We start from the raw sequence: 27,266 nt of genomic DNA on the forward strand, positions 1-27,266 counted from the left end.
CTGCACGCAACAAAATCCATTGATCTATAAAGAGGATTGGAAGTGCATTATTCAGCATGTGTGAAATCACTCCAAGGCACCAGTGCAAGGCGCGCACCCCAAACTCGTGTAGCTGTGGATGTGCTGAGTGATATGCTAACGTATTGTGGGGGGGCCTCTGTAAAAATGCTGAGGATCCATGCCTTGGAACCATGTGTTTTTATGCTGTGATGGTGCTACAAAGCAGTGGAACCGTGATTATTTTTTTTTGAAGAAACATTTTATTGGATAGGTTGAGAACAAACATAACAGAAAAAATATACATCTCACTATTTCTTTCTCCTATTGAGTACAAATTTATCCCCAACCCACCCTTTCCCCCCCCGTCAGACCTCCAACAGTGCTTATACCCTATAATTCATACATTGTTCCCTCTAATTCTATTATTTTCCATAATGTTCAAAGGTAAAGTTACAATCAATACTGAATTCAACAAATTACATAGTACTCATCAAAAATTATCCATAGACCACAATTGGTCTTTTACATCCCAATTTTTTTCCAAACAGTCAGTTTTCTCCAATCCATCAGAAGTGGATGCGTGATTTTTGTGGCGCTTGCTATTTGACTACAATATGAGGAACAATATTGTTGCACAAAAAGTGCTCTTTCCCTTTGCCCCTTCCAATCTTCTGAGCAAAAGAGAGATGAGACAGACAAGGGCTGTTGTAACAGAGTATATTTGCAAATATAGGGTACCAGCTTACAAAATGAGCTTAGAATGTACCACAGAACAAAGGAGCACATGCTTCTTTTAAGGGCTTGTGACATCATTTTGGAGAAACAAAAGTCACATTCAGAATAAGGCACCTGATCACTTTTATACCTTTACATTGGACTATTGTCCACCGTTCAGTCTCGCGACAACATCATGTACCATCCTTTCTTGGTCTCCATAGCAGCATCTTCCTTCATTCCACAACTGGTTACTTTTCTACACACTCTCTTCTCCAAAAAGGGGGAAGGGGTGGAACTTATAATTCTCCCTTTGTTTCTAGCTTTGCCCTGTTCACATACTGGCAGGAAGGTCCAGTTATCTATCTTCAAGGATAGACATTCTTTCTTTCTATGTACAGCTAGGGAGAAGAAGGGGGGGTGGCTAAAGACAGAGACCAGTTACTTTAAAACATAAAGAATCCATCTTATGCTTCTTGCTAGTTTACTATTATTGCTATGATTAATCCATAGTCTTTACTAATATTTGCTAATCCCACAATATCGTGGTGGTTTGGTTTCAGTGAAAAAAGGCATATGAATTCAGGATTCACACCTCACTCATTGTGATGTCAGGAAGTGCAGATCCATGTTTATTATTGTTCAATCTGTGGGTCTCGCTGTGATATGTACTTTGAGGTTGTTTTGAGGTTGTTCTGTAAAAAAAAACACGAAGATCCATGTGGATCTTCCTTTTACTTTTCTCCACACAACTCATGCAATGACCTTTGTGATTCTGGGCCTCTGCCACATGCCTTGCAGATGAGAGCTCCAGGAGAATTTTAGGGGTTTCTGGAACTTCTCACAGACTTTCCCCCACTTGCTTCCCTATAGGTCTGATCAACAGTCTTTGACCATCCCAGGTAACTTGGCCAGCAACCTGCTTGGTTCCCAGGTCATCTGAAGTCTCTTCTTACACTGAGGACAGGCTTTGGTTGCAGAAGATCCCAGCCAACAGTGGACAACGCAGGCTTGGCAAAAACTGCACCCACAGACCAGTCACTGGACCCTTGAAAAAGTCCAGGCTAACTGAGCAGGTCACTTTCCCTGCTAGTAAGTGACCTGGGGTTCTGGGCAGCAATAGCTCCAAACCTACAGCAGGAGAAGTGAATGTAACTAAAAATTAATATTATTTATTTATTGGCTGTATAGTCCGCTCTCCCTGCGATGCAGGCTCAGAGCAGATCACAACCTGATTAAAATACAATACAATATGCAATAATAAAGGTACAGCTAAAACAATTAAAACTGGCAGCAATATTCAAGACAGACAGCAGATTTCACAGTCCTGTATAATGAGTGGATCCACAGAGGCTGTGTACAATAACTAAAAACCAGGAGGGGTCTCCACCCCCCCTTAGCACTCCATCTTTGGTTTTGAATATTTCTGACCTGGGAAAAGATCTATAGGCAAAAGGAAAAAAAACTTTCATTTTGCACTTTAATTTGGTGAATTAAATTATATACCAGTGTTTTTATTCATTTGTATTACATTTGAAGTTATAGTGAAGTCATTTTTTCTGTTCCAACTTCTTATCTTTCTTCTGCAGGGTTGTTGTTTTTCTCTCTCCTTTTTTGTTGTCAAAACCTGTAGCACCAAAGGGTAAATTTTGCTTTAGCATCCACCTCTCCCCACTCAAGCTGAACTTCAGCTGCTGAAGACAGGAAGGAACTGTTAGACATTTTTCTGTACTTTCAAATGTTTAGATTCAGAACCAAAAGAGGAGTGGCCCAACCACATTCTAATGGCACAAAATGTTTTTTAAAATATAGTATTTACTGGCTCACCACAAAACAACTTTCCCTATCTGAAACCTCCCTGATAAAAGCAAATCAAATGCATTTAATAATGGCTGCTTCTAGTCTCCCCACCACCCCCACACACTGAGGAAATCAGTGGGGCTGATGCTAGGGTTGCCAGCCTCCAGGTGGTGGCTGGAGATCTCCCAGAATTACCACTGATCTCCGGGCCACAGAGATCAGTTCACCTGGAGAAAATGGCTGCTTTGGAGGGTGAACTCTATGGTATGCTACTCCATTGAGGCCCCTCCCCTCCCCAAACTCCACTCTTTCCATACTCCACCCCCAAAATCTCCAGGAATTTCCCAACCTCAACCTGGCAACCCTAGCTGATGCTGAGGATGGAAAATGAAGGAGACTGGGTCTTTTTTACTATTTAATGTATTGATTAAGTTATCAATATATACAAAAATGAAAATTATCTCATTCCACAGGTCTGCTATATTGTTTTGTATAATTGTTTTTAGGTAGCTGGAAGTTGGCATTTGATATCCCCCCTCAAAAGAAAGGCATCAGCCCTTTTACATTTGAGGATCTGTCTCAAAACATCATCTTCCTTAAAAATTTCAAGTGGTAGCCATATTAGTCTATAGTAGAAGAGCAAGATTCGGGTCCAGCAGCACCTTGAAGGCCAACTAGATTTCCAGGGTATGAGCTTTCGAGAGTCAGAGCTCCCTTCGTCAGATATGAGGAGTGGAAAAAAGGAAGGAATCTTTATAACCTATGCAAAGGCTGGCTTTGCCAAAAAATAAATGGACATAAATCTGATATTAAAAAATCACAACATTCAAAAACCAGTGGGAGAACATTTTAATCTGCCAGGACATTCCATCACTGACCTAAGAGTAGCAGTTCTCAAGCAGAGAAACTTCAAAGGAAAATTATGAGAATTCTGAAATTGACTTTATTTGCACATTTGGAACAATGGATTCCCCAGGGTTGAATTGGGACATAGGATACTAATTTTCTGCACTTTGCACCCCAGCCCTATAAAGCTAATTACAACATGTATTATAGCTAGCTTCCTGACACTCTAATTTAAAAAACCCCTCCCACCCATTGCCTGGATTATAAGGACTACTTTCTTTTCCCATGCCTCGTATTTGATGAAGGGAGCTCTGAATCAAAAGCTCATACCTTAGAAACCTAGTTGGTCTTTAAGGAGCGACTGGACCCAAATTTGGCATTTTAAAAGTATCTTGTTTGTGATTTGTATATATCTACATTTGCTGCTAAAACTGCCAACCATCCAGTCAATTGTTTGATGTACCAGCTTGGCAAGAAATCTCATCAATGGAAGGAGACAGTAGGGAGGATAGCTTTCCTGTACTTGTCAGCTGTTCTATGTGCTTTCCTGACACAATAATGTGACTTCTCTCTTCTCTTCACCTATTGTCCAGGGTCAAAAGAGAAACAAGTTGACAGAACAGAGATCCCTTATTCACTTCAAGGAAGAGATAGAAGGCAATAGAAAGCATAACAGATAATTAAGAGGTGTTTATTTATTTATTTATTTAATGTAATTTAAAGTCCGCCTCTCTCACTGAGACCCAAGGTGGATTATATAGCGTGAGATTAGTACAATCAGTAGCAAGGACATTTCCATACAGTGTCAAGGACATTTCCATAAACAATGCTATAGGATAAATAAATACAAGTTTACAAAGAAGTAGCTTTAGCAAGGATCCAATACAGAGTTGAAGAACTGCTGAAACAGAACAGAATCAATTCTAGGACTTACATTAAGCAACATAAAGCACAGGTAGTATATAGGCATACGTATTTAAAGCAACAGATACGTAAGGCAACATAGTAGTGAAGTCCCTAACTCATTAGCAAAGCTGGGCCAAGACCGTGAAGAGCTTTGTATGTAATAACCAATACCTTGAACTGAGCACAGTAACTGATTGGCAGCCAATGGAGTGACTGTAAGATGGGAGTGATGTTCATGTTCCTGCTCGCTCCAGCTAACAGTTGAGCTGTGTTTATATTTTGTCGTTAATGTCCTTTTTAATGTCCTACCTTTCTTTATATGACGTTTCCATCCTAAATGTTGGGTGGAGTTTTTCTCACCTGCTGTGGATCTTTGAGTATGCTTATGTGGCACAACTCTTTTATAGAGACAGGGAGCCTGGGGAAGTGTGGATCTTTCTAATATAAAACACAGGGAGGAAGGATTTCCAAGGCATAACTCATCCTACAACACCTAGATTGTGGCCGATAGCTTTACTATCCCTAGAGCCCGAGAGAGCAGCAAGGGGAGGCTAAAGAGTGCGAGGGTGGGCCCTTTCCCTCCCTTCCCCAGTCCATCAGAGAAGTAACGCTGGGTACCAGGCTATGCTTTCAGAATAGTTATTACAGACCAAACTATGCATTACTTTAGTTGTGTCAATGCAATCAGGAAAGATTCCATGAGAACCAAAAAGGAGTAGTACTACCTGCTGTGTCTTCCCAATTTCTTTATCCTCCATCTTAAAAAAATCCCCTTCTTTAGGAGTTAAATGTGAGTATTTTCAAAGTTGACAAAGGATACAGGTAGCTTCATTAGTCCATAGATAAGCCAAAAATAAAACCTATGCATATCTTATACTAAGACTAGCCAAAATTACATAACACAGTGTATAAGCCCCCTCTTTGCTAGTCCTTCTCTTCCCTCTCAACCTTTCCTTTATTTTTTTTAAACAACCCGCCTGATTGTGAGTGCACCGTACTGCCTGAACGTGTTCCACCTGAGAAGCAAAGAGCAGCCTTTGAGGAGGTGAGATTCAGGATAATGGCCCATAGCACAACTTCTAGAATAGCTTTGCCTTCCCAGACTTTCCCCCTATTCCACTGCCAGCTGCACTTTTTTTTCCTTATGCTGAAAATCTGATAGCTGATCATCCTGTCTAGTTTGGCCCCAAACCGTCCAGAAAACTTCAAAGGTCCAGAAAAGCCGCTCTTGGGAAATAAACAGTATATGTTTTTGATTCATCACTCTGGTCTTATGAGCAACACCTACAGGGCCTGTGTCATGACTGTACCCCATTCATGCCATTAAGTTGCTATGTCATAGCTATGCATTGATTGCCAAGTTATTTTGCTGTGCCTTGATATTACATTGCAGTTGTTCTAACCTAAATTCCTTTCACAGGCTTGTGAAACATCTTATCTTCTCTGATAATGTCTCTCTCAGCGCGGCGACCTTGTCTCCACAGCTGTGTATGCCAGAATTGTTTTGATTTAATGTCTTCCCGATAATTAGACCTGTACTTTCCCCTGAGAATTCTGTCTGAGCTTTTCCCGCCACAGATATGCTAAGGAGATGGGAGGGGGGAATGAGGAACCCTATATCCATATGTAATTTTGTCTTTTGGTTATTCCTACAAACTTCCTGATCAACTTAGGGTCTTTCCTATGGACAATGCTTATTTCTGGAATAAAGCCTTTTCAACCAAGAACCTCAGTGTGCTTGATGTGAGGGTCCAGAGGTTTGCCTGCCATAGTGTAAGGACCTTAGAACTGACATCCTGTGAGAGACATGTTATTAACTTAAGGAGAAAGCCTGAGGCGGCCTTTGTTGATCACGAGAAAGAAGGGCTGAAGGGTCTCCCTACCAAAGTAGGTGTCTGAGAACACAAACAGAATGGCTGCTTTGTCAGCATCAAAAAAGGCCACTTGCCCCCCAGCATAGTTCAGAGACACTCGGATCCTTTTGGGCTCTGAACTCAGGAACAGAGGAAAGTCATCAATTGTTTGATACAACTCACCTATCTTCCCTATACTCCAAGTACCAACCCTTAAGGAGCTCTTTCCCTTCCTCTTCACAGACCTCCTGGCAACACCCACAAACCAGTCTCCCTCAATTCCCACAGTGACATCCCAGAAATGTCGCCCTCCTGTGAATCCCTCACATCCCAGCACAGCACTCCAGTAGTCAAATCTCTCAGGGTTGCTGGGCAGATCTTGGGTTTTTTCTCTCCATCTCAGGCTTTTTGTGTTGTTGGACAGGATGAGTTCAGGATGGGCTGTGTAGGGATCCAATCTCACATTTGCTGTTGGAGAGAAATAAAGAGACAAAAGAGATAGACAAATAGAGAAGGGGGAGGAGTAGCATTATAGGTTAAGGATGTATATACTTGTGAGCAGGGCTTTTTTTCTGGGGAAAGAGGTGGTGGAACTCAGTGGGTTGCCCTCAGAGAAAATGGTCACATGGCCGGTGGCCCCGCCCCCTGATCTCCAGACAGAGGGTTGAAATTGCCCTCCGCTCCACTCAGCAGCATGGAGGGCAATCTCAACTCCCCTCTGTCTGGAGATCAGGGGGCGGGGCCACCAGCCATGTGACCATTTTCAAGAGGTGCTGGAACTCTGTTCCCCCACGTTCCCCCTGAAAAAAAGCCCTGCTTGTGAGGAAATACATGTATCTGAACGTGGAAATTCAGTTGAGAGTCTCTGGGTAAAAATAAAAGAAATAAGAAATAATAGTGATACTATGGAGGGGATCTGTTGTAAACCACCAAGCCAGGCAGAGGACTTGGATGAAAAACTCTTAGAACAAATTACGAAGTTCACAAAGAGATGGGGCACAGTGGACATGGGAGATTTCAAATACCTGGATATCTGTTGGAAGTCTAACTCTGCTAAAAATGAAAGGTTAAATAAATTCTTGACTTGTCTTGCTGACAACTTCATTTTTCAGAAAATAGAGAGGGAAACAACGGGTTCTGCTATCTTGGACTCAATTCTCACCAACAGGGAAGGACTTGTTGACAAGGTGAAGTAGTGGGCACCCTGGGTAGCAGTGACCACGTAATTTTGGAATTTACAGTCTTGGGGAAGGGAAAAGCTGTACACAGTCAGACAAAGAGGTTGGACTTCAGGAAAGCAAATTTTGACAAACAAAGCTATGCTGGTAGAATCACATGGTCAGAAATACTTAAGGAGAAGGGAGTTCAAGAGGGATAGATCCTTAAAAGCGAAATATTGAAAACACAATCACAAATGATTCCTATGAGAAGGAAAAACAGGAGGAGCTTAAAGAAGCCAAGATGGCTTCATAAACAGCTAATGAATTGAGAAATTTAAAAGAGTCATTTAGGAAATGGAAAGAGGGCCTTATAACCAAGGATGAATATAAACAAATAATCAATGCTTGTAGGGAGAGTGTTAGAAAAGCTAAAGCTCAGTATGAGCTTAGGCTAGCAAGAGATGCTAAAAACAACAAAAATGGGTTCTTTGCTTATGTTCAAAGTAAGAAAAAGAACAGGGACAGGGTAGGCCCATTGCAGGGACAGGTAAGTGAAATTGTAATTTGTAACGGGCGATGAAGAGAGGGTGGAACTGCTCAATTCCTACTTTTCCTCAGTCTTCTCATGCGAGGGACATGGTGCTCAACATGGCAAAAACACAACACATGATGGGGGAAGGGAGTTACAGCTTAGGATCAGCATAGAGGTAGTACATAAATGCCTAGTTTCTTTAAAAGAAGGATCCCGATAACTACCAACCCGTCACCTTGACATCTATACCTGAAAAAGTCTTAGGACAAATTATCAAACAGTCAGTCCTTGAGCATTTAGAAAGGTTGGCTGTGATTACTAAGAGCCAGCATGGGTTTCTCAAGAACAAGTCATGTCAGACTAACCTGATCTTTTTTTTGAGAAAGTTACTAACCTGCTGGATCAGGGGAATGCTGTAGACATAGTTTATCTCGATTTCAGTAAGGCTTTTGATAAGGTTTCACATAATATCCCTGTCGACAAGTTGGTAAAATGTGGTTTGGATCCTATTACTATTAGGTGGATCTGTAACAGGTTGACAGATCACAATCAAAGAATGCTAGTTAATGGTTCCTCGTCCTCTTGGAGAAGCGTGGTAAATGTTCAACATTTTTTATAAATGATTTGGATGAAGGAATAGAGGGAATGCTGATTAAATTTGCAGATGATACTAAATTGAGAGGAGCAGCAAATACGGTAGAAGACAGAGTCAGGATACAGGATGATCTTGACAGGCTGGGAAACTGGGCTAAAACAAGTACAATTAATTTCAACAGAGATAAATGCATTTAGGAAGGAAAAATCAAATGCATAATTATAGGATGGGGAAGACTTGTCTTGGCAGTAGTATGCGCGAAAAGTATCTAGGGGGTCTTAGTAGACCATACACTGAACATGAGCCAGCAGTGTGATGTGGTAGCTAAAAAGGCAAATGTGGTTTGGGGCTGTATCAACAGAAACACAGTGTCCAGATCATGAGAAGAGACGGTATTGCTCTACTCTGCTCTAGTTAGGCTTCACCTAGAGTATTGTGTTCAGTTTTGGGCACCACAATTTAAGAAGAATATAGACAAGCTAGAACATGTCCAGAGGAGGGCAAAGAAGATGGTGAGGGGTCTGGAGTCCTATGAGGAAAGGTTGAAGGAGCTTAGTATGTTTAGCCTGGAGAAAAATCACAGAATCACAGTTAGAAAGGGCCATACAGACCTTCTAGTCCAACCCCTGCCCAATGCAGGATGAGTCTAAAGCAGGGGTGGCCAAACTGCGGCTCAGGAGCCACATGTGGCTCTTCTAGACATATTGTGTGGCTCCTAGAGGTCTCTGAGTATCGCTGTGGCCATACATTTTATTTTAGTTTATATTCTTTCCATGTCTTCCTTTCCATGTCTTCCTCCCTCCCTCCCTCCCTCCTCCTTCCTTCCTTCCTTCCTTCCATGTCTGTCATATGTTAAATAAAAATGTTGGGATTGCCAGGTCTGAATCAGAAAATACCTGGGGACTTTGGGGGTGAAGGCTAGCAAGGATGTGATATCACTTTTGTGATGTCACTTTCAAGTCAAAGGTCAGATGATGGCTCTTCCCAGCTCCACCCCTTCCAATGATGTCACTTCCAGCATACTGCACCAAAATCCTACCCCTTCCTGTGATGTCACTTTCAGGACACTCCCCCGAACTCGCCTCGTCATCTGAAGTCGCTTCAATGCACCATGTCTTGTGGCTCTCAAAACATCTGATGTTTATTCTATGTGGCTCTTATGTTAAGCAAATTTGGCCACCCCTGGCCTAAAGCATCCCTGACAAATATTCATCCAGCCTCTTCTTGAAAACTGCCAGTGAAGGGGAGCTCACCACCTCCCTAGGCAGCTGATTCTACCTTTGAACTACTCTGACCGTGAAAAAGTTTTTCCTAATATCCAGCCGGTACCTTTCTGCATTTAATTTAAGCTCATTACTTCGAGCCCTATCCTGTGCTGCCAACTGGAACAGCTCCTTGCCCTCCTCCAAATGACAGCCTTTCAAATATTTAAAGAGAGCAATCATGTCCCCCCACAATCTCCTCCAAACTAAACATTCCCAAGGCCCTTAGCTTTTCCTCGTAGGGCTCAGCCTCCTGATAATTCTCATTGCTCTCTTCTGCACCCTCTCAATTTTGTCCACATCCTTTTTGAAGTGAGGCCTCCAGAACTGCACACAGTACTCCAGGTACGGCCTAACCACAGCAGTATAGAGAGGGACTATGACCTCCTGCAATTTCGATGCAATTGTCCTTTTGATACAACCCAAGACTGAGTTTGCCTTTTTTGCCACCGCATCACACTGGTTGCTCATATTTAGTTTACAGTCCACTCTTACCCCAAGATCTCTTTTGCATACACTACTACCCAGAAGTGTATCCCCCGTCCTGTATTTGTGCTTCACATTTTTGTGGCCCAGATGTAATACTGTGTACTTATCTATGTTGAATTGCATCCTGTTCACAACCACCCACTTCTCCAGAGTATTCAAGTCTTGTTGAATTTTAACTGTTTTCTTGGGTGTTTGCCACTCCTCCCAATTTGGTATCATCAGCAAATTTAATGAGTAGCCCGGTTGCCCCTTCATACAGATCATTGATAAAAATATTGAAAAGTACCAGGCCCAAAACTGAGCCCTGTGGCACCCCACTGGACACCTCCCTCCAATCTGATGAAATGCCATTGACCACCACTCTTTGGGTGCAGTCCTCTAACCAGTTCCCTATCCACCAAACTGTTCTATATAGTCCAGTCCACAGTCTTCCAGTTTACCCATTAGAATGTCATGGGGAACATTATCAAAAACTTTACAGAAATCCAGGTAAATCACATCGACAAGAGTTCCCACGATCCAGTAAGCTCACCACTTGATCAAAGAAAGAAACCAGGAAACCTCTCAGATGACTGAGAGGTGATATGATAACCATCTTCAAGTACATGAAGGGCTGCCATATAGAGGATGGTGCAGAGTTGTTTTCCACTGCCTCAAAAGCTCAAATCAGAACCAGCGGGTTGAAATTAAATCAAAAGAGGTTTCGGCTAAACATTAAGAAGAACTTCCTGTCAGAGCAGTCCCTCAGTGGAACAGGCTCCATGTATTCGGCAGAGGGTTATAGAAGCTCCTTTAGTGCCTCATTTTTCTCAAGTGGGACATGATGGAAGGGATTTGATATTTACTGTCTTGTATGTAAGTAGAGCTGTAAATCCTGAATTCATAAAAAGAGATTTACTTAGGAGGGAAGCTAGGTGGATATTTAAACTTAACACTGTGTCCCCATATGGACTTAATATGGATTTAACTTGCTACCTTACTTAAGATTTGTACAGCTGGCACTGGCACTTTAACTGCTGAGCTTTTTCTGAGTAGCTCTTCAGCTCAAGTTCTTCATTTATGTTTGGGGCTAGTACCCGGCAGAGCTGCCTCTTTAATCTTTACTATCTGGAGATGGTATGTTATGCTATGTACTTGATGTGTATGATATGTACCTTACTTATGTTTTGTATAGCTGGCACTGTCACTTTAACTGCTGAGCTTTTTCTCATCAGCTCTACAGCTGAAGCTCTTTATTAATGTTTGGGGCTTGTGCCTGGCAGTGCTGTCTTTTCATTCTTTACTATTTGGAGATGATGTGTTATGCTGTGTACTTTGAATAACTGCTACATGTAAGTTTATTTACTTTGGATCCTGAGTGGACTTAGTGTATATCTCCATTTGTGAACATCTCCAGTTTGACGGTTACAATTGCATACATTTGTACCTGGCATGGTCACTTTGAATTGCATTTATTGTATTTTTGCACTTTGCACTTCATTGTCATTCAATTGACTATTTTTCTGAGCCTGATTTGTATTGGCAGCTGTAGCTGTATTATGATGTTTTGCTTGCACTAATGAACATTCAATTTCTTTATTTGTGTTTCATTGTGACTAGTTAGTATATCACAGTGCTCTATGAGCTCTTCTTGTCTGATTCTGTGAACCTGGGCAGATCATGAGAGGGAGGGAAGAATGGTGCTTCATCAGTGCTTAGTTCTCGTGGCCCTTCTTAAATGCCCAGGGTAATGCCGATTGCCACCTTGGGGTTAGGTAGCAATTTTCCACAAGCCAGTTTGGCTAGGGATCCTGGAGGTGTTTTGCCATCTTCTGGACATGGAGCAGTGGTCACTGGGGTATTCGGGGGGGGCATAGTTGTGAACTTCCTGCACTGTGCAGGGGGTTGGACTAGATGACCCTAGAGGTCCCTTCCAACCCTATGATTCTATGAAAAGCAGAAGAAAACACACCCTTATACAATGGAAACCAAGCCTCAGGTTGGTTTGTGATTGGGTTCTGAGAACCTGGGGGATAATTAAGAGCTTGTTATGGAATTAGTATCTAATTTGGTACATTTTTTCTATAGAGCACAACAATAAATGAAGAGCATTGTGTGAATGCAGTCCTGGGTCCACTGCAGTATTTGTATTTTATCACACAATACTAGAGGTAAATTTTGATTTAGTATTTTACCTAAAATAATTCTAGCACTTAATAATAGACTATATTATATTTTTAAAAAAATTCTCCTCCCCCCTTTTTCTTTCGTTACAGCTCTAGATAAAACACCAGGAGTATTTCATGATTGGTGTCTATATGTGTGGTGTGTTTGATTATAAATTGTTTTCAATTGACCACTGAGGAGGGCCTTAGGGCTGAAATGCATCTGGTTGGGTTTTTTTTACTGCACCTTGGTCTATTTGTGTTGGTCATTGCACTGTACCATCATCTGTACCTTGAGATGTTTTAGCATATACATGTAGCCTGCCATTTAGGCCTTTTGTTTTAAACTTGTTTTTAATCTACATTTGTGCACATTTATAATACATACGTTCTAATATATATATTTTAGGTTGTTACTTAACCCCTCTATTTTGTTCCCCTGCTTGTTTGTGTTGAGTTTGTGGGGACTTTCCCCCACAACCCCCCTTTTTTCTTCCTTGTTGTCTATGAAAAGCAGAATCAGCTTTATTTTAATTATAATTAGTTATTTAATGAGTCTCAACTAAATACATCACCACAGATGCATCAGCTGTCTTGGGAAAACTGCAACCTTGAATAGCCCAGATTTTAAAGCAAAAAGATCAATTTTCAAGGTTTTTATTGTTTATTTCTGTACTATTTATGAGCATGGAAAAAAGTTGAAGCCCCAGTAATCAAAAGAAGGAATCTCCCTCCTAATGTTTTATAGAAATCTCTGTATTTTCATTCCACTGCCCATGGGGAGACATCCACTTTGGGTACTCACTGGGGAGAAAGGCATGGTATAAATGAAGTAAAAATAACATGCTAACAACATCCAGCTCCGTATTTCTTTATCCAAATCACCTGGTGATGTGGAAGAGGTATTGAGCTACAGCTGTGATCAAATGACTAAGAGTGAACAAATTGAACTTGAACCTCGTTATTCCTGAAATGTTTTTGTTAGGACTTAATATGGAAACTGTAAGTATGAAGGATAGAACACTATTATGGTATATGATTATAGCTGCAAGACTGTTGTATGCGCAATATTGGAAACAAGATAAGATACCAGAAGTTGATGAATGGATACAAAAACTTCTGCACATGGTGGAAATGGACAAACTAACTAGGAAGTTAAAAGAACAAAACTTAAATGATTTTTTGATGGATTAGAAAAAATTTAAAGATTATGGTCCATGGACAATTTTTGATGAGCATTATGTAATTTGTTGAATTCTATACTGACTGTAACTTTACCTTAGGAGAATATGAGAAATAGTAGAATTAGAGGGAATATTATGTGAATTAAAGGGTATAAGTGCTGTTGGAGGTCAGAAGGGAGGGGAGGGGAAGGGCGGGTTGGGATGAAATATGTAATTTATAGGAGAAAGAGATATTGAAGTGATTATGTTTTTTCAACCTATCCAATAAAAATGTTTTTTAAAAAACGAACTTGAACCTCATTATTGACAAGACAGAGGTAATGCTGGTCAGGAAAGCTGAGGTCTTGAAGGGGACTGTGTTTCCTACATTTGATGGATTCATAGGGGTGCCAGCTCCAAGTTGGGAAATTCCTGGAGATCTGGGGAGTGAAACCTGGAGAAAGTGGGGTTTGGGGAGGGAAAGGACCTTGGCATGGCATAATTCCATAGTCCACCCCCCAAAGTAGCCATTTTCTCCAGGTGAACTGATCTCCATGGCCTGGAGACCAGTTGTAATTCCGGGAGATCTCCAACCACTACCTGGAGGCTGGCAACCCTATGGATTCAGCAGACCCACACGGACTCAGAGCCAAACTAGAGCATCAGGTCTGGATTGGCCTCATGATACAGAGGGACCAAGAGATCTTGTTCTCCTATGTGCCTTTTAAAGTGTAGAAACAAGGCCCTGTGGCTGTTTTGGCACTTGAAAAGGTGTAGGGGGGAGACAAGATCTCCAGGTCCCCCAGTGCAGTGGGCCTGACCAGGACTGGGCTCTTGCAACCCACGTCCGGCCTTGAAAACAACAGAGAAACTCCATCTGGTACAGAATGCCATGGCTTGATTACTGTCAGGAGCAAGGGGGAATATACATGTTATGCCCATGTTGTAGTCACTCCATTGGTACTAGTTGTTAGCTAGGACACCCTTCATGGGCTAGGATGCTGTCCCCCACCCCCAGCCTTGAATATATCCACAAATCCACATATTAGCAGGACTGCTTGTCCTAATACACGCTGCTGTGACTTCTGATAAATGATATGATGGACAGTTGACCACACCTGAGCATTTTGTGGTAGCTCCCACTTTGTTGAAATGCCTACCTGAGGGTTCAGGAGGTCTCCCACACTTCAATCATTCCACAGAATGTCTAAAGTGAAATTGTTCGGAGAGGGCATTTTTATGAAGTGATCAGGGTTGTAATTATTGTCTGTGAAATTTTAGGCAGTTTTCACTTCATTATTCTTTGTATATATTATGTTGGCGTATTTGCATTGTTAGCCAGTGTTGTAATCCTGCTTTACTGTATGTTTTATATAGCATTCTAATGCATTCTTTAACTGTACAGTCTATTTTTCGTTGCATTGCTTGTTGCATGTAATAGAAGTTTCCTATTGCATTTGAATTGTGTGAGCAATCTTGAGTCTCAGAAGCCCTTTTCTGTAGCACATTAAGTCTGGAAAGCAGACATGGAAAAAGGAAATCCATGTCTGTGCCTCACATCTGGAGGTGTATAATGGTCCCATATTTTTTTATCAAGTTCTCTCTTTTGTGTTTGTGCTTAAGGCATTTTTCCATTAAAGGTTAGTATACGAAAAGAAATGTACCTCTTTGTGGCTGAAGACCAGAGACCAAAGTGTCTGGGGAAACAAAAGAAAATTGTAAGTAAACAGCATCCCCTGTGCTTAAAATAAGTATTGCAATACAAATCAGGCTATAAATCCTCCTTTTTTCTTTATTTCAACTGAAGGACTGAGTACAAACTGGGGAAAGTATCTCATGGGGGGAAATATTACTCTCCCCCAGTCTGCTTCTAAAAATCCCCATCTATCTTTTCTTAATGTGAATTTGTTCACCAGCTCCAATTACGGTTGTTTTTTGGTATAGAAAACAAAGGAGGAATGTTATATTTCGTGACCTGATGCTTATCGCTATTAAAAATGAAAAGTGTTTGGAAGCTGCCGCTAGTGCAGAATGCTACAGCGAGACCGCTGGTTGGGGCAGGATATTGGGAGCGTGTGATCCTCATACTACAGCAATTATATTGGCTATTGATCTGCTCCCAAGCCCAATTCAAGATGTTGGTTCTTACTTTAAAGCCCTACATGGCTTGGGACCAGGGTGCCTGAAAGATCATCCTCTCCCATACGTTCCTGCCTGTGAATTAAAATCACAGGGGAGGCCATCCTGACCGTCCCATCCAATAAAGAAGCATAGCTGGCGGGTACACGAGAGAAGGCCTTTTCGGTGGCAGTCCCACGGTTATGGAACAGCCTCCTCAGAGAGGTACACCTGCCCCACCTTACTTTTGATCTTTTGGAGGCAGTTTGAAGACAGTTTTATTTAGGACAACATTTATTAATTTAGATTGGGACTGAGATTATTAATTCAGTTTTTCTATTTAGTGGCAGTCTTAAATGGTGATTTTAAATTGTGATCTTTTATATATTTTTAGGGTGATTGTTTTGTTTATATGGTAAACTGTCTTGAGTTCTGAACAGTAGAAAGGCTGCTAATATAAATAAAATTTTAAAAGTGATCAAGAGTAATACGGAACACAGAAAATTCCCTTGGGTCTTGCTTAGGAGGATGTATACTAAGAAGGACCTAATCCAACTAAGGCCGATTCCAGACGGCCCTCCCCATTCCGAAACGTCGCACGTCGTTGCGCGGAAAACACGAAATATCGCGTTTTCTTGCTCGAGTTTTGCGTGATGTCACGACGTCGCGCAAAACTCGCGCGAGAACGCGATATTTCACGTTTTCCGCACAACAACGCGCGACGTTTCGGAATGGGGAGGGCCGTCTGGAATCGGCCTAAACTTAGTTGTGGATAGGTGGTTTTTCAAATCCGTTATCTTAACTTGGAAGAAAGTCAGTACTAATTTGCTCCTCTGGTTTCATAATTAACATTAGCCGGGGTTTTTGCAAACTATCCCTCAAAGACTAAAGTCCAATTCCAAACCCAGAGTTTGAATTTAAATGCTACCGTGACACAGGATCAGAGAGCTCATGTCTGGGGATTTCCCATGAAATTCAGAGTCACTAAAAGTCACTGAGAGTTTGTCACTGGCTCTTTGGAATGCAAATCTCAAATGAACAGTCACAGTGTGGTGAAAATGGCAAAGGAGATTAAAGAGTAACTGGATAGAAGGTGACCAAAATCAATATTTTCTTGTGAGGATCACAGAAAAGAAGAAAGGGAGCCATTTCTGCTCACATCCAGGGATCATTTTAAATGTCTTTGTCACAAATGAGAATGCCAGTCAAAAATCATAGCCTCCCTTAATTCAATTTTTAACACAAGAAGCATTTGTTCAGGTGAACATTATGGAACTGTTATTGCTAAAAAATCAATTAGTTGCTATATCTGTCTCCTTTTCTTCTTCCAAGGAGATGAGGGCAGCAAACATGGGAGTCTCAGCTAGCAACCTGATACAGGCACTCATGACACCCAGATGTTTCTCTCAAGGAATGGAAATACCTCAGACATCCTGAAACCATTCTCTAGGCCCAACTGGGACACTCAACAAGCAAAAACAATTTATTCACAGTGGTTGACTTCAAAAAGGTCCATTTTTGTCTTCATGGTATAACAAAGAGAAGGGGGGGGTGTGCCTGAATTGTGAGGATATTTTGTCTAAGAGCCAGACTAGACATTACAGTGCCCACAGGTACCATCCATGACCACTGAAGACATTTTAGAGAAGAATTTGGCCATTTAAAAATGCAGCATGGGCGGGGGGAGCATGAGGGGAGTAGGTGACATATAATATGATCCTATGAGGATGCTTGGAAGAGTCAAGGTCACCCTTGCCTTTCTTACTGGATGTTTGTTGTCATTCTTGTCTCTATGCAAGGTAAATGTAACTCTGAGGTAAGGCTGTGAGAAGTGTAAGTTAAATGCTTTCATAGTAAATTTTTTGAATTCGCACTCAAACTCCCTATTGTCATGGCCCTGCAAATCCTCTATTTGACCTGGAACCTGCTAACCTAATATAATGTCCAGTGTAAAATCACTGCCTCTCCATTACCTTTGAATTGCTTTGTGACACCTTTCAGTAAGACATTAAGGTCATAGATGTCCCAGATTCTCCACTTCAATGCAGGAGGAAAAGCTTCCAGAGTCTCAAAATTATCCTTCTCCTCACACCTGGAGGGAAACAAGGCTAAGCAACCGTTCCTCTAATTCAGAACTCCGAGGGGCAAACAGAACAGGATTAAGAAAGAAGGAAAAGGCAGATTGCCTAGACATACATAGAAGCAAAAAAGCAGGGAGGAATTTGGACAAGAGGGCCTACTTAGTGGTTCCTAAAGACCCCAAGGCCCAATCAAACAGGAACAGTGTCTTCCCCCAAGGGAAGCATCCCCACCCACCCCTCCTAAATTTTACCTTGTAAAGTCTAGTGGAAGAAGACATGGCACATGCTTTGAGGCACATGGCACACATCCTGTTCAGACATTCCCCATTTTTGTTCCTTTTTCAATACCTCCCACTTGCTGTGTGATGAAATACCCCACCAATTTCTTTTTTCCTCTAGGCTTTTCTGGGACACTTTCAGAGGAAAAGGAGGGATGCTGTTTCATCAGCAGCCACAATCCCTCCTAATGTTTAGTGCTGAACGTCTGAACGTTCTATATATTTATTTACTATTCTTTATTTATCATCCACCTTTCTCCCTGAGTCTCCCTGAGACTCAGGATAGATTAGAAATGTAATAAAGACCAGCTTAATACACACAAAAAACCATATAAGGAAACTAGATCACACAATGAAATAAAGAGTGTGATTCATCCAATGAGCACCTTTAAATGTTCCATGGTTACCAGGCCCACAAACCACTGTTCCTCCCTACAGTCATTTTCCAGAAATGTCGCCTGGCTATGAATCCCTCAAGTTCTAGCACAGCAGAAGTCAAATTTTCAGGATTGTTGGGCAGATCTCTGGATTTAATCTGACACTCTTCTGATCCTCAAACAGGATGAAAATTGAACACGCCCATACCAATTCCTGATTCCTAATAAGTTCCCTCAGGGATACTCAGTGGAATGAGGGGAAAACAGAACTGTGTGGGACACTCAACAGTGTTCAGCTCTGGTGGCTCTCTCGTGAATCCTTTCTCACCAAGCCAAGGAATTGGTGTCATAAAATAATACCAACTGGCTGCTATTTCTGTGTAACTAGAACAGCCAAGCAGAGATTGCTTTTATTCTTGAAGAAACTGAAAATTTGTTTGATTTGATATGGGCAAGATTTGTTTTATAAGTGAGATCACCCCTACGTGTGAACCAGAGTACTAGCTGGACTTTCTAGACAGATGCACACCCATTGGAACCCTCAATGGCTATTTTGCTGCATAATCTTCAGTCCAGAGAAATGGGAGCATCCATCTTTGCTCATTGAAGAGCTACCAGCTGCTTCCTTCTTGGTTATATCAGACTAGAAACAATGCCCATTGTGCAAATAAATACAACGGGCTCTAGAAAGCTGGGGAGGGCTGGCATGGGGGTGGGGGTCTGGGGAGGGTTGGCAGATAGAGGGGCAAGGGAGGTCTGGGGAGGGCTGAGAGGCAGGAGGGGTCTGATGAGGATTGGGAGGGGCAAGGGGGGTCTGAGGAGGGCTGAGAGGCAGGAGGGGTCTGGGGAGGATTGGCAGGTAGAAGGGCAAGGGGGGTCTGGGGAGGACTGGCAGGTAGATGGGCAAGGGGGGGTCTGAGGAGGGCTGAGAGGCAGGAGGGGTCTGGGGAGGATTGGCAGGTAGAAGGGCAAGGGGGGTCTGGGGAGGACTGGCAGGTAGATGGGCAAGGGGGAGTCTGAGGAGGGCTGAGAGGCAGGAGGGGTCTGGGGAGGATTGGCAGGTAGAAGGGCAAGGGGGGTCTGGGGAGGACTGGCAGGTAGATGGGCAAGGGGGGTCTGAGGAGGGCTGAGAGGCAGGAGGGGTCTGGGGAGGATTGGCAGGTAGAAGGGCAAGGGGGGTCTGGGGAGGACTGGCAGGTAGATGGGCAAGGGGGGGTCTGGGGAGGGCTGAGACACAGGGGAGTGATGTGCCTGTACCCTCTGAACCCCCCTGCAGCTGGGGCACAAATCATCTCGGCTCCATCGAGAGCAGCATGGTGCGGCTCCAGTGGGGCTGAGAGGGTGCTGGGTGCTTCGCCTCCACCCCGTCGCCCCAGCCCCGTTGAGAGTGGCGCGGCACAGCTCTGGAGGGGCTGAGAGGGCACTGGCTGCTTCGCCTCCGCCCCATCACCCTGGCCCCATCAAGAGCGGCGCAGCTCCCATGGGGCTGAGAGGGTGCTGGGTGCTTCACCTCTGCCCCAGCCCCATCGAGAGTGGCGCGGCATGGCTCCGGTGGGGCTGAGAGGGCGCCAGGGCTTGCAGGCGTGTCAGTTTTCCTCCGCTGCCCTCCTCTAGGTGGGCTACGTAGCCCAGCTGCAGAGGGCCAGGCAGACTCGCCGGGCCATCCACCACCACCAGCACCCTCCAGAGGCAGTGTTCCATGGTGCACTTTTATCCTGGTGCGCCCCACGCAGGCGCACCAGGATCAATGTGCGTTGTTTGAAAGACGCTAAGGGGATTATATAGTAGGATGATTTTGTTTTCATATGGAAGGAGGAGATATTTCTTAAGCCCCGATCTGGATGGCCCAGGCCCTGCCTGGTTAGTCCTTGGATGGCAGACCTCCAGGATTGCTATGCAGAAACAGGCAATGGCAAATTGCCTCTGTTCATATCTTGCCTTGAAAAACCTATGGGGATCACCCTAAGTCATCTGTGACTTGATGGTACTTTCTACCACCATTTCTTAACTTACTTTCTGTCCTCTGGAATTTTATAGCACTGCTTTATTGCCCAGAACAAAAATTGCTCTCCCCCACCCCCGGCCTTAGTGAGATTGGGAAAATATTAAACTACTTATTCTTTATGAAATGACATACAAAAAGTCAAACAGAGTCATCCCAAAGAAGAATGGAAATATCTTTAAACCTCCTCCATCTTCAAACATCCAACATGCTTTGAGTCCCTTGTTACCTAATGCACACATGAATAAACTTCCTTGTTTGTGCAAACACAGGAGTCATCATGACCTGGGTCAGACAGAGAGAAATGGATGCGGCATATCACAAGGTTTGAGACTGAGATAAAAAGTGATGGAGCTCCAAAGCAGGCTTAGAAAGGAGTGGAGGAAAAGATCAGAGATAGTTTATTGAGGAGAATCAGGGTTACAGGCAAGCAGTCACAGCAATACTTCAGTACATTTCAGCACAAAAATACCCCTAACCAGCCCATCAGTACCCCATTCTGGGACTGACCCAGCTGTTATCCTAACAGGGCAATGCACATATCTTAAAGAATAAGAGATGGGGTCAGAAGTAAGCAGAACAGAGGAAACAGACAGAGAAGGGACATTAGCTATCCTTTTCTGCCTTCGAGAATCATCTGTGGAGGTTTAGCTGTGTCCCAGCCTCCCATTCCTTTTACCACCCCATCTCCATTTTTGCCTAGAGATTTCTCTAAAATCTGGCAAAGAAAAGAAAAGCACTGAACTGTGTGCAACAAGCACTGCTCAGACAGTAGCCCTCCGTGCGAGAACAGAAAGGCATGGCAAATATGAAACAGGCTCTCAATTTTCAGCTATGGAGGGGCTGGAGGGGCTGGAGGGGCTGGGATCCTAGATTCCCCCCTCTAGAGGACCATGTGCTCTTCTGACCCTCCCCAGGTTCTTGACGGGAAATGCCTGCGATCCACTTACCTCTGCAAGGTGCTTCTGACATCCTAGAGGGAAAAGAGAAAGATGGGGGAAATTAGAGCCTGCCACCCACCGCACTGGGAAAATGCCTCCAACCCTTCAGGGCGATGCACTCTGGCCATTGGGTGTGTCCCTCTGAGGGATGTATATTTCTAAAGTACAGGAGAAATCTCCATAAGGTAGTAAGTGTTCGGGCAAAAGCAGCACCATGGAAACATCTGTTTTAAAACCTGAGTCATATGATGTATAATTTGAGGACACTCCACTCCTGCACTGCCCCTTTAAAATGAGCAGTAAATTATATTTCCTACTACCCTTTTCCCTAGACGTCCAGGAGAACCTTGGAAGTTACCTAAATCTGCAGTAACTGAAGCTCAGATACCACAGATTAGGAAAACTACCACTGGAATAAAGAGGATGCCATAATGTGTTTCAGATTCAGGGGGTATGTTGAGGCAAAAAGACTTCTCACTTGACATATAAGCTGACGGAGTCTGAATGGTCAGCAACTAGGCTTAACATTTTCCTGCTTCTGGTAGGAGGCCTCTGCTGGTGGGCCCACCCTCCTGCCCCTGCTCTTTGGGACGGGTGGGAGAAATGCCTGGAGGCAGAAATGACATCACACCATGTTATTTCCGCCTCTCGCCTTACCCCTAACACTGGTGACTGACCAGGAAGGAGATCTCCACAGGGAAAGGAAGGCGAATAGCTCAGTGAAGAATTGGTATGAGGCACAGCTGAACAGGGTCAATTTGTGCTAGGGACTGAAAATAAAATAGCAGTATCACCCTTGTTTACAAAATGTGTTGTGCAGCTGCCTTTGGAATACTGTGTACAGCCTTGATCACTCCGCTTTAGAATGGGTATAGCAGAGTTGAAATGGTAAAGAAAAGGGTAACCAACATGATTAAGAAGTGGAACACCGTTCCAACAAGGAAAAACTATGGAAGCTGAGGTTTAGAAAAAGACAAAGGGTTGGCATGACAGAGATTTATAATTATGGAGGATGTGAAGAAAGTAACAGAAAGACATTTTTCTCCCTCTCCCAAAATACCAGGAGTCAAGGGGACCCCATGTGGTTAATATTCACTGCACAATAAATGAGAAATACTTGCCCAATAGGGGAATCTTAGGTATACAAATGGAAATGTACATGTAGCCTTCTAACAATACATACGTTTCCTCCACAGGGCAAATATCAGAAGCCTAGGGCCTTTTCAGGATGTGAAATGTACCATGGTCGTATTCTGAATTCAAAAGCCACAAATCTGTAAGTTACATTTCAAAAGCCACAAGGTGCTCTGAAGATGGAACTCTCAGGCAACATTTAGTTTGACAGGACCGAGGGTGAACCTGAGATAAGTATACGGTGTAGATAGGCCCTGGAGTCCACGGCATCCAACATTTTGTTCCCATCAAGAGGCTTCCAAGAAACATAAAACTAGCACTTGCTTTGTGGTGGTACTCATTGGTACTGAGAGCCAGCACCTTGGGTGGGGGGGAGGGCTCTCTCAAATCCAGATAGGGGAATTAGTGGAATTGGTGTAACCTTATATATGAGTACCAGAACCTTTTTTTAAAAAAGCATTGCATACAACGTTTTGAACAGCAGCAGCAATTTAGGAAGGGAACTCATTAACAGAGAAGTTAAAAAGGTGACAGACAATATCAAGACCGAGGTCAGTAAAATAAGTACTCAGTTTCCAGGGGATAAAGTGTAGATGATTGGGGAAGGCAATGGCAAACCACCCCATAACAGTCTGCCAAGAAAATGTCATGATGCGACGTCCCCCATGGGTCAGTAAGGACTCAGTGCTTGCACAGGGGACTACCTTTACCTTTAAGCTAGGGCATCGCCTATTGTATAGGTGAAGGCAAAATACAAAAGATCTGGCGCGTCCCAGAAGGAAACTTGGCTTGTTTCTGCCACAGTTTTACCTGCAAAAGTTCACCGGGTGGCTGCTGAATCTTCTCCTCCATCTCTCTAGTGAGACTTTCAAGAGAGGAGAGTTCCACAGAGAGCCTTTCCAGACGCTCATCCCTTTCTCTTGCAATCTCCTCCTCCACCTCTTCCATCTGGGCCAGCAGAAGTCTCTCTCTTTCCTCCAGAAACTGGCGTAATTGTCTGCACTCAGCCACCATCTCTTGCCTCTCCGTTCCTGTTTGCTCCTGCAGCACACAGGTGGAAAGGGGAGGGAGATATACCAAGAATATACACAAAATCATGACAATTTCATTGGAAGAGTACTTCTGATTTTTTTTTTCCTCTAGAGGGATCGTATCAACATTCAAGAGAGACGGTATTTGAATAGCCCAGGTGCCTCTATACGCCAGGCCAGGGCAAATCATAACCAACGTCATACTTCTGGATTCCTTGCTGTGGTTATACACATCATTTTGGAGATGATTTATAGATATACCTGGATGATCGAAATACCATTATTCATACCAGGGTGCCTTTAAGAATTCTATTCTCTTTGAATGGTGAAGTGGGATCTACTCACCCCATGATAATTTACATCCTTTTTATCTTTATTCTGTGCTTTGTCGGACATTCTGTATTTTAAGAACATATCGTTTGGCAGGTATTAAACAAATTAAGACCACGGAGGAAGGTCTCACGGCCAAAGTGAATTTGGTGACATGTATATTCCTGGTCATTTGCAAGCTGCCTGCTTACAATGATTCAATAATTTATTCTTTGGTCATTTTACATTTTAACCAGTGTTATTTTTTGGAATTTTATTATAGAATTTTGTATTAATTTTTTTTGCTTTTTTGTATTGATCTTGGTCCTTATCAATACTAAATCCACCCCCCCTTCTACTTATAACCCTCCAAAGCAGCCATTTTCTCCAAGAGAACTGGTCTCAGTAATCTGGAGATCTGCTGTAATTCTGGGAGATCCCCAGGCCCCACGTGGAGGTTGGCAACCATCGATGGGGCAAATAATCTCCCCTCTGCTTCTCAGTAATACAGACACTTACAAACAGCTCTCGGCTTTCCTTTTCTATTTCTGCTTTACATGCCAGAATTCTTTCTTTCTTCTTCTTCAGAGTTTCCAGGCAGCTACAGAATTTATCCTGAAATGAAAGCAAAAGTTCAGTTTGGGTTCCCTTTCAGATTTTTATTATAAATTCCAAAAGTGGCAGAGAGAGCCATGCTGAACAGTCTGTTGGCTTGAGCAGATGGAAAATGTTAGCGTCTCGATTCAACAATCACGCCAGGACCTGCCGCCCTGGCCGTTTCCAGATGGCTTACCTGCACCCGGAATGTTGCGCCACATTGCGGGGAAAATGTGAAATATTGCATTTTCTCGCGCTAGTTTTGCGTGATGTCGTGCAAAACTCGCGCGAGAAAATGTGATATGTATTGTCAAAGGCTTTCACGGCCGGAGAACGATGGTTGTTGTGGGTTTTCCGGGCTGTACTGCCGTGGTCTTGGCATTGTAGTTCCTGATGTTTCGCCAGCAGCTGTGGCTGGCATCTTCAGAGGTGTAGCACCAAAAGAGATGCTTTTGGTGCTACACCTCTGAAGATGCCAGCCACAGCTGCTGGCGAAACGTCAGGAACTACAATGCCAAGACCACGGCAATACAGCCCGGAAAACCCACAACAACCAAAATGTGATATTTTGCGTTTTCCCCACAACGTGGCACGACGTTCCGGTTGCAGGTAAGCCATCTGGAAACGGCCCCTGTCCCCAAACCCTGCTTTAGGTTGAACCACTTCTGAGTGAGTCACAAGTTGAAAACAGCACAGCCTTTTCCTGCCATGGGGCTCAAGGCTAGCAGCCTTCCCTAGAGCCCACAGGACTCTTTGTCCTGCTGACAGAGTTATCAACCTCAAGGGCAGGAGGGCTGGAGTTCTCCTGGAATTACAACTGAGCAATAGCTGGAGTCGAGATCAGTTCCCTTGGAGGAAATAGCAGCTTCAGAGGGCAGAGGCATCAGATCCCCATAGGCCTCCCTCCCCACACTCCATCCTCCCTAGGCTCCAACCCCCAAATCTCCAGGAATTTGCCAAACCAGAGATGGCAACCCTGCCACCCTGAGGAAGCCTACGGGTTGCCTTATGTTGCCCCGTGACTTCATGTCGTGTCCCCACCCAACCATAACAGCTATTTGACTAACAAACACCTCAGGAGCTCCATTCACAGATCTCCCCGCAGCATTTTGCCCGGTTCCCAGCTTCAATGCTTCTCCGGGTGAGCTGGGCGGTTGATCTGTGGATGTCCAGCAGAAGAACGGGTTGTGCCTCGGGAGGACTGCTGTGAATCAGACTACGGGCCTTTCCTTTTCTGTCGTCTCCTAACCCTGACAAACGTGCAATGCTTTCCAACGTGCCTGCGTATTTGCAGCCAGGGGATCCACTCCGTGCCCGAGGAATCCCCTGTCGAGGGATCCTTCCAGGCGCGAAGGGAAGCCGGCCTCAATCAGTGCCCTGAAAACCCGGGAGCAGCGCCACCTGGTGTTCAGGGCGAGGCGCTGCGGCCGCCCCCTGCTGCGACCTTGGGCTTTGAGAGAGTGGAAGAGTTAGGGAATGCCTTCAGAAGCACTGCGCGATCATACGGCGGGTTGTCTTTCACAAATGTTTCTCTAAATGTGGAATCTACAGAGAAACTCCGGATCGCCGGGACCTGCGAGCATTTCCTACCTTATACTTCTCGGCAGCCTCCTGAGCCGGAATCACCTCGTGCTCTTTGTGCTCCTTGGACCTTTCGCAGACCACGCACAAGAGGGTCGCGTCGTCTTGGCAAAAAAGGTTCAGGCTCTCCTGGTGTTTCTTGCAAATCCTCCCATTCTTTGCTTCTTCCTCATTCCCCCCCGGAAGACTCATTCTCTTCACTATTTCGACAACGTTGGCCAGTTGCCTGTTCGGGCGGAGGTCCCCTGGCTGAGCAATTCCTCTGCATTGGGGGCAGGAAGCCTCGGCCGGCGACTCCCCCCAGCTCCGCGCGAGGCAGGCTCGGCAGAAGTTGTGGCCGCACTTGGCGATCGTGACGGGATCCTGGAAAAACTCCAGGCAGATGGGGCAGGTCGCCTCCTCGCACAGCTCCGCCACGGGACCCCCAGCGGCCATGGCTGCCTTGACTCACGGGAAAGAGTTCGTTTCGGTTTCAGCCTGTAAAGCAGTCGCTGGGAGTTCCCCTTCTTTCAAAAGCCTTGAGATCTCTGACTTGCATGCAGCTTAATATGTACACTGCAACCGAACTGAACAGCTTCTAGATGAGGCGCACAGATTTTTAAAACGATTGATTCAGGAAGAAGAATGATTTGGGTATAAAACTGAAGAAGTGAAGATGTTTTCATCAAACCTTCCCACGGCTATTGGGTACTGTCTGCTGATGAAGATACGCTCCTAGTGGGCAGTTCGACGTTGCTGAAAATGTCATGTTAATTACTTAGCTTTATAAGAACAAAAAGGCATTGCTGGATCAAGCTAGTGGTCCATCTAGTCCAGCACTCTGTCTCATACAGTGGCCAACCAATGATGGATGGCCAGTAACAGGGCACAGAGGACAAGAACTCCTCCTGGCACTGGTGTTCAGATTTTACTGCCGCTGAATATGGAGGTTCCTTTTAGCCACCATGGCTAGTAGCCAGATAGGCCCATGCCACATGAATCTGTCTAATCCCCTTTTAAATCCATCTGTGCTTGTGGCCATAACTACACCCATGAACAGTAAATTTCACATTTTAATCACTGGTTGAGTAAATATTTCTTTTTGCCCTTCAACTCCATTGAGTGCTATGGTTGTTGTGGGTTTTCCGGGCTGTATTGCCGTGGTCTTGGCATTGTAGTTCCTGACGTTTCGCCAGCAGCTGTGGCTGGCATCTTCAGAGGTGTAGCACCAAAAGACAGAGATCTCTCAGTGTCACAGTGACTGTGACTCTGTCTTTTGGTGCTGCACCTCTGAAGATGCCAGCCACAGCTGCTGGCGAAACGTCAGGAACTACAATGCCAAGACCACGGCAATACAGCCCGGAAAACCCACAA

The 27,266-nt window shown here is 44.0% G+C and overlaps 1 protein-coding gene across 1 annotated transcript; it reads right to left on the reverse strand.

The window, feature by feature from the left end:
- Window positions 1–4,088: 4,088 nt before the first annotated feature.
- LOC129327352 (E3 ubiquitin-protein ligase TRIM7-like) lies at window positions 4,089–26,348 on the reverse strand. Its single transcript, XM_054975916.1, has 7 exons — window positions 25,923–26,348; window positions 24,255–24,350; window positions 23,206–23,436; window positions 21,271–21,293; window positions 17,556–17,674; window positions 15,129–15,161; window positions 4,089–6,587 (listed from the first exon to the last, which is right to left on the reverse strand). The coding sequence occupies exons 1-7, from the start codon at window positions 26,346–26,348 to the stop codon at window positions 6,085–6,087; spliced, it is 1,431 nt and encodes a 476-aa protein (XP_054831891.1). The 3' UTR covers window positions 4,089–6,084.
- Window positions 26,349–27,266: the final 918 nt, after the last annotated feature.

This window comes from Eublepharis macularius, chromosome 4, assembly GCF_028583425.1.
Source record: "Eublepharis macularius isolate TG4126 chromosome 4, MPM_Emac_v1.0, whole genome shotgun sequence".
NCBI classification, from domain to species: Eukaryota; Metazoa; Chordata; class Lepidosauria; order Squamata; family Eublepharidae; genus Eublepharis; species Eublepharis macularius.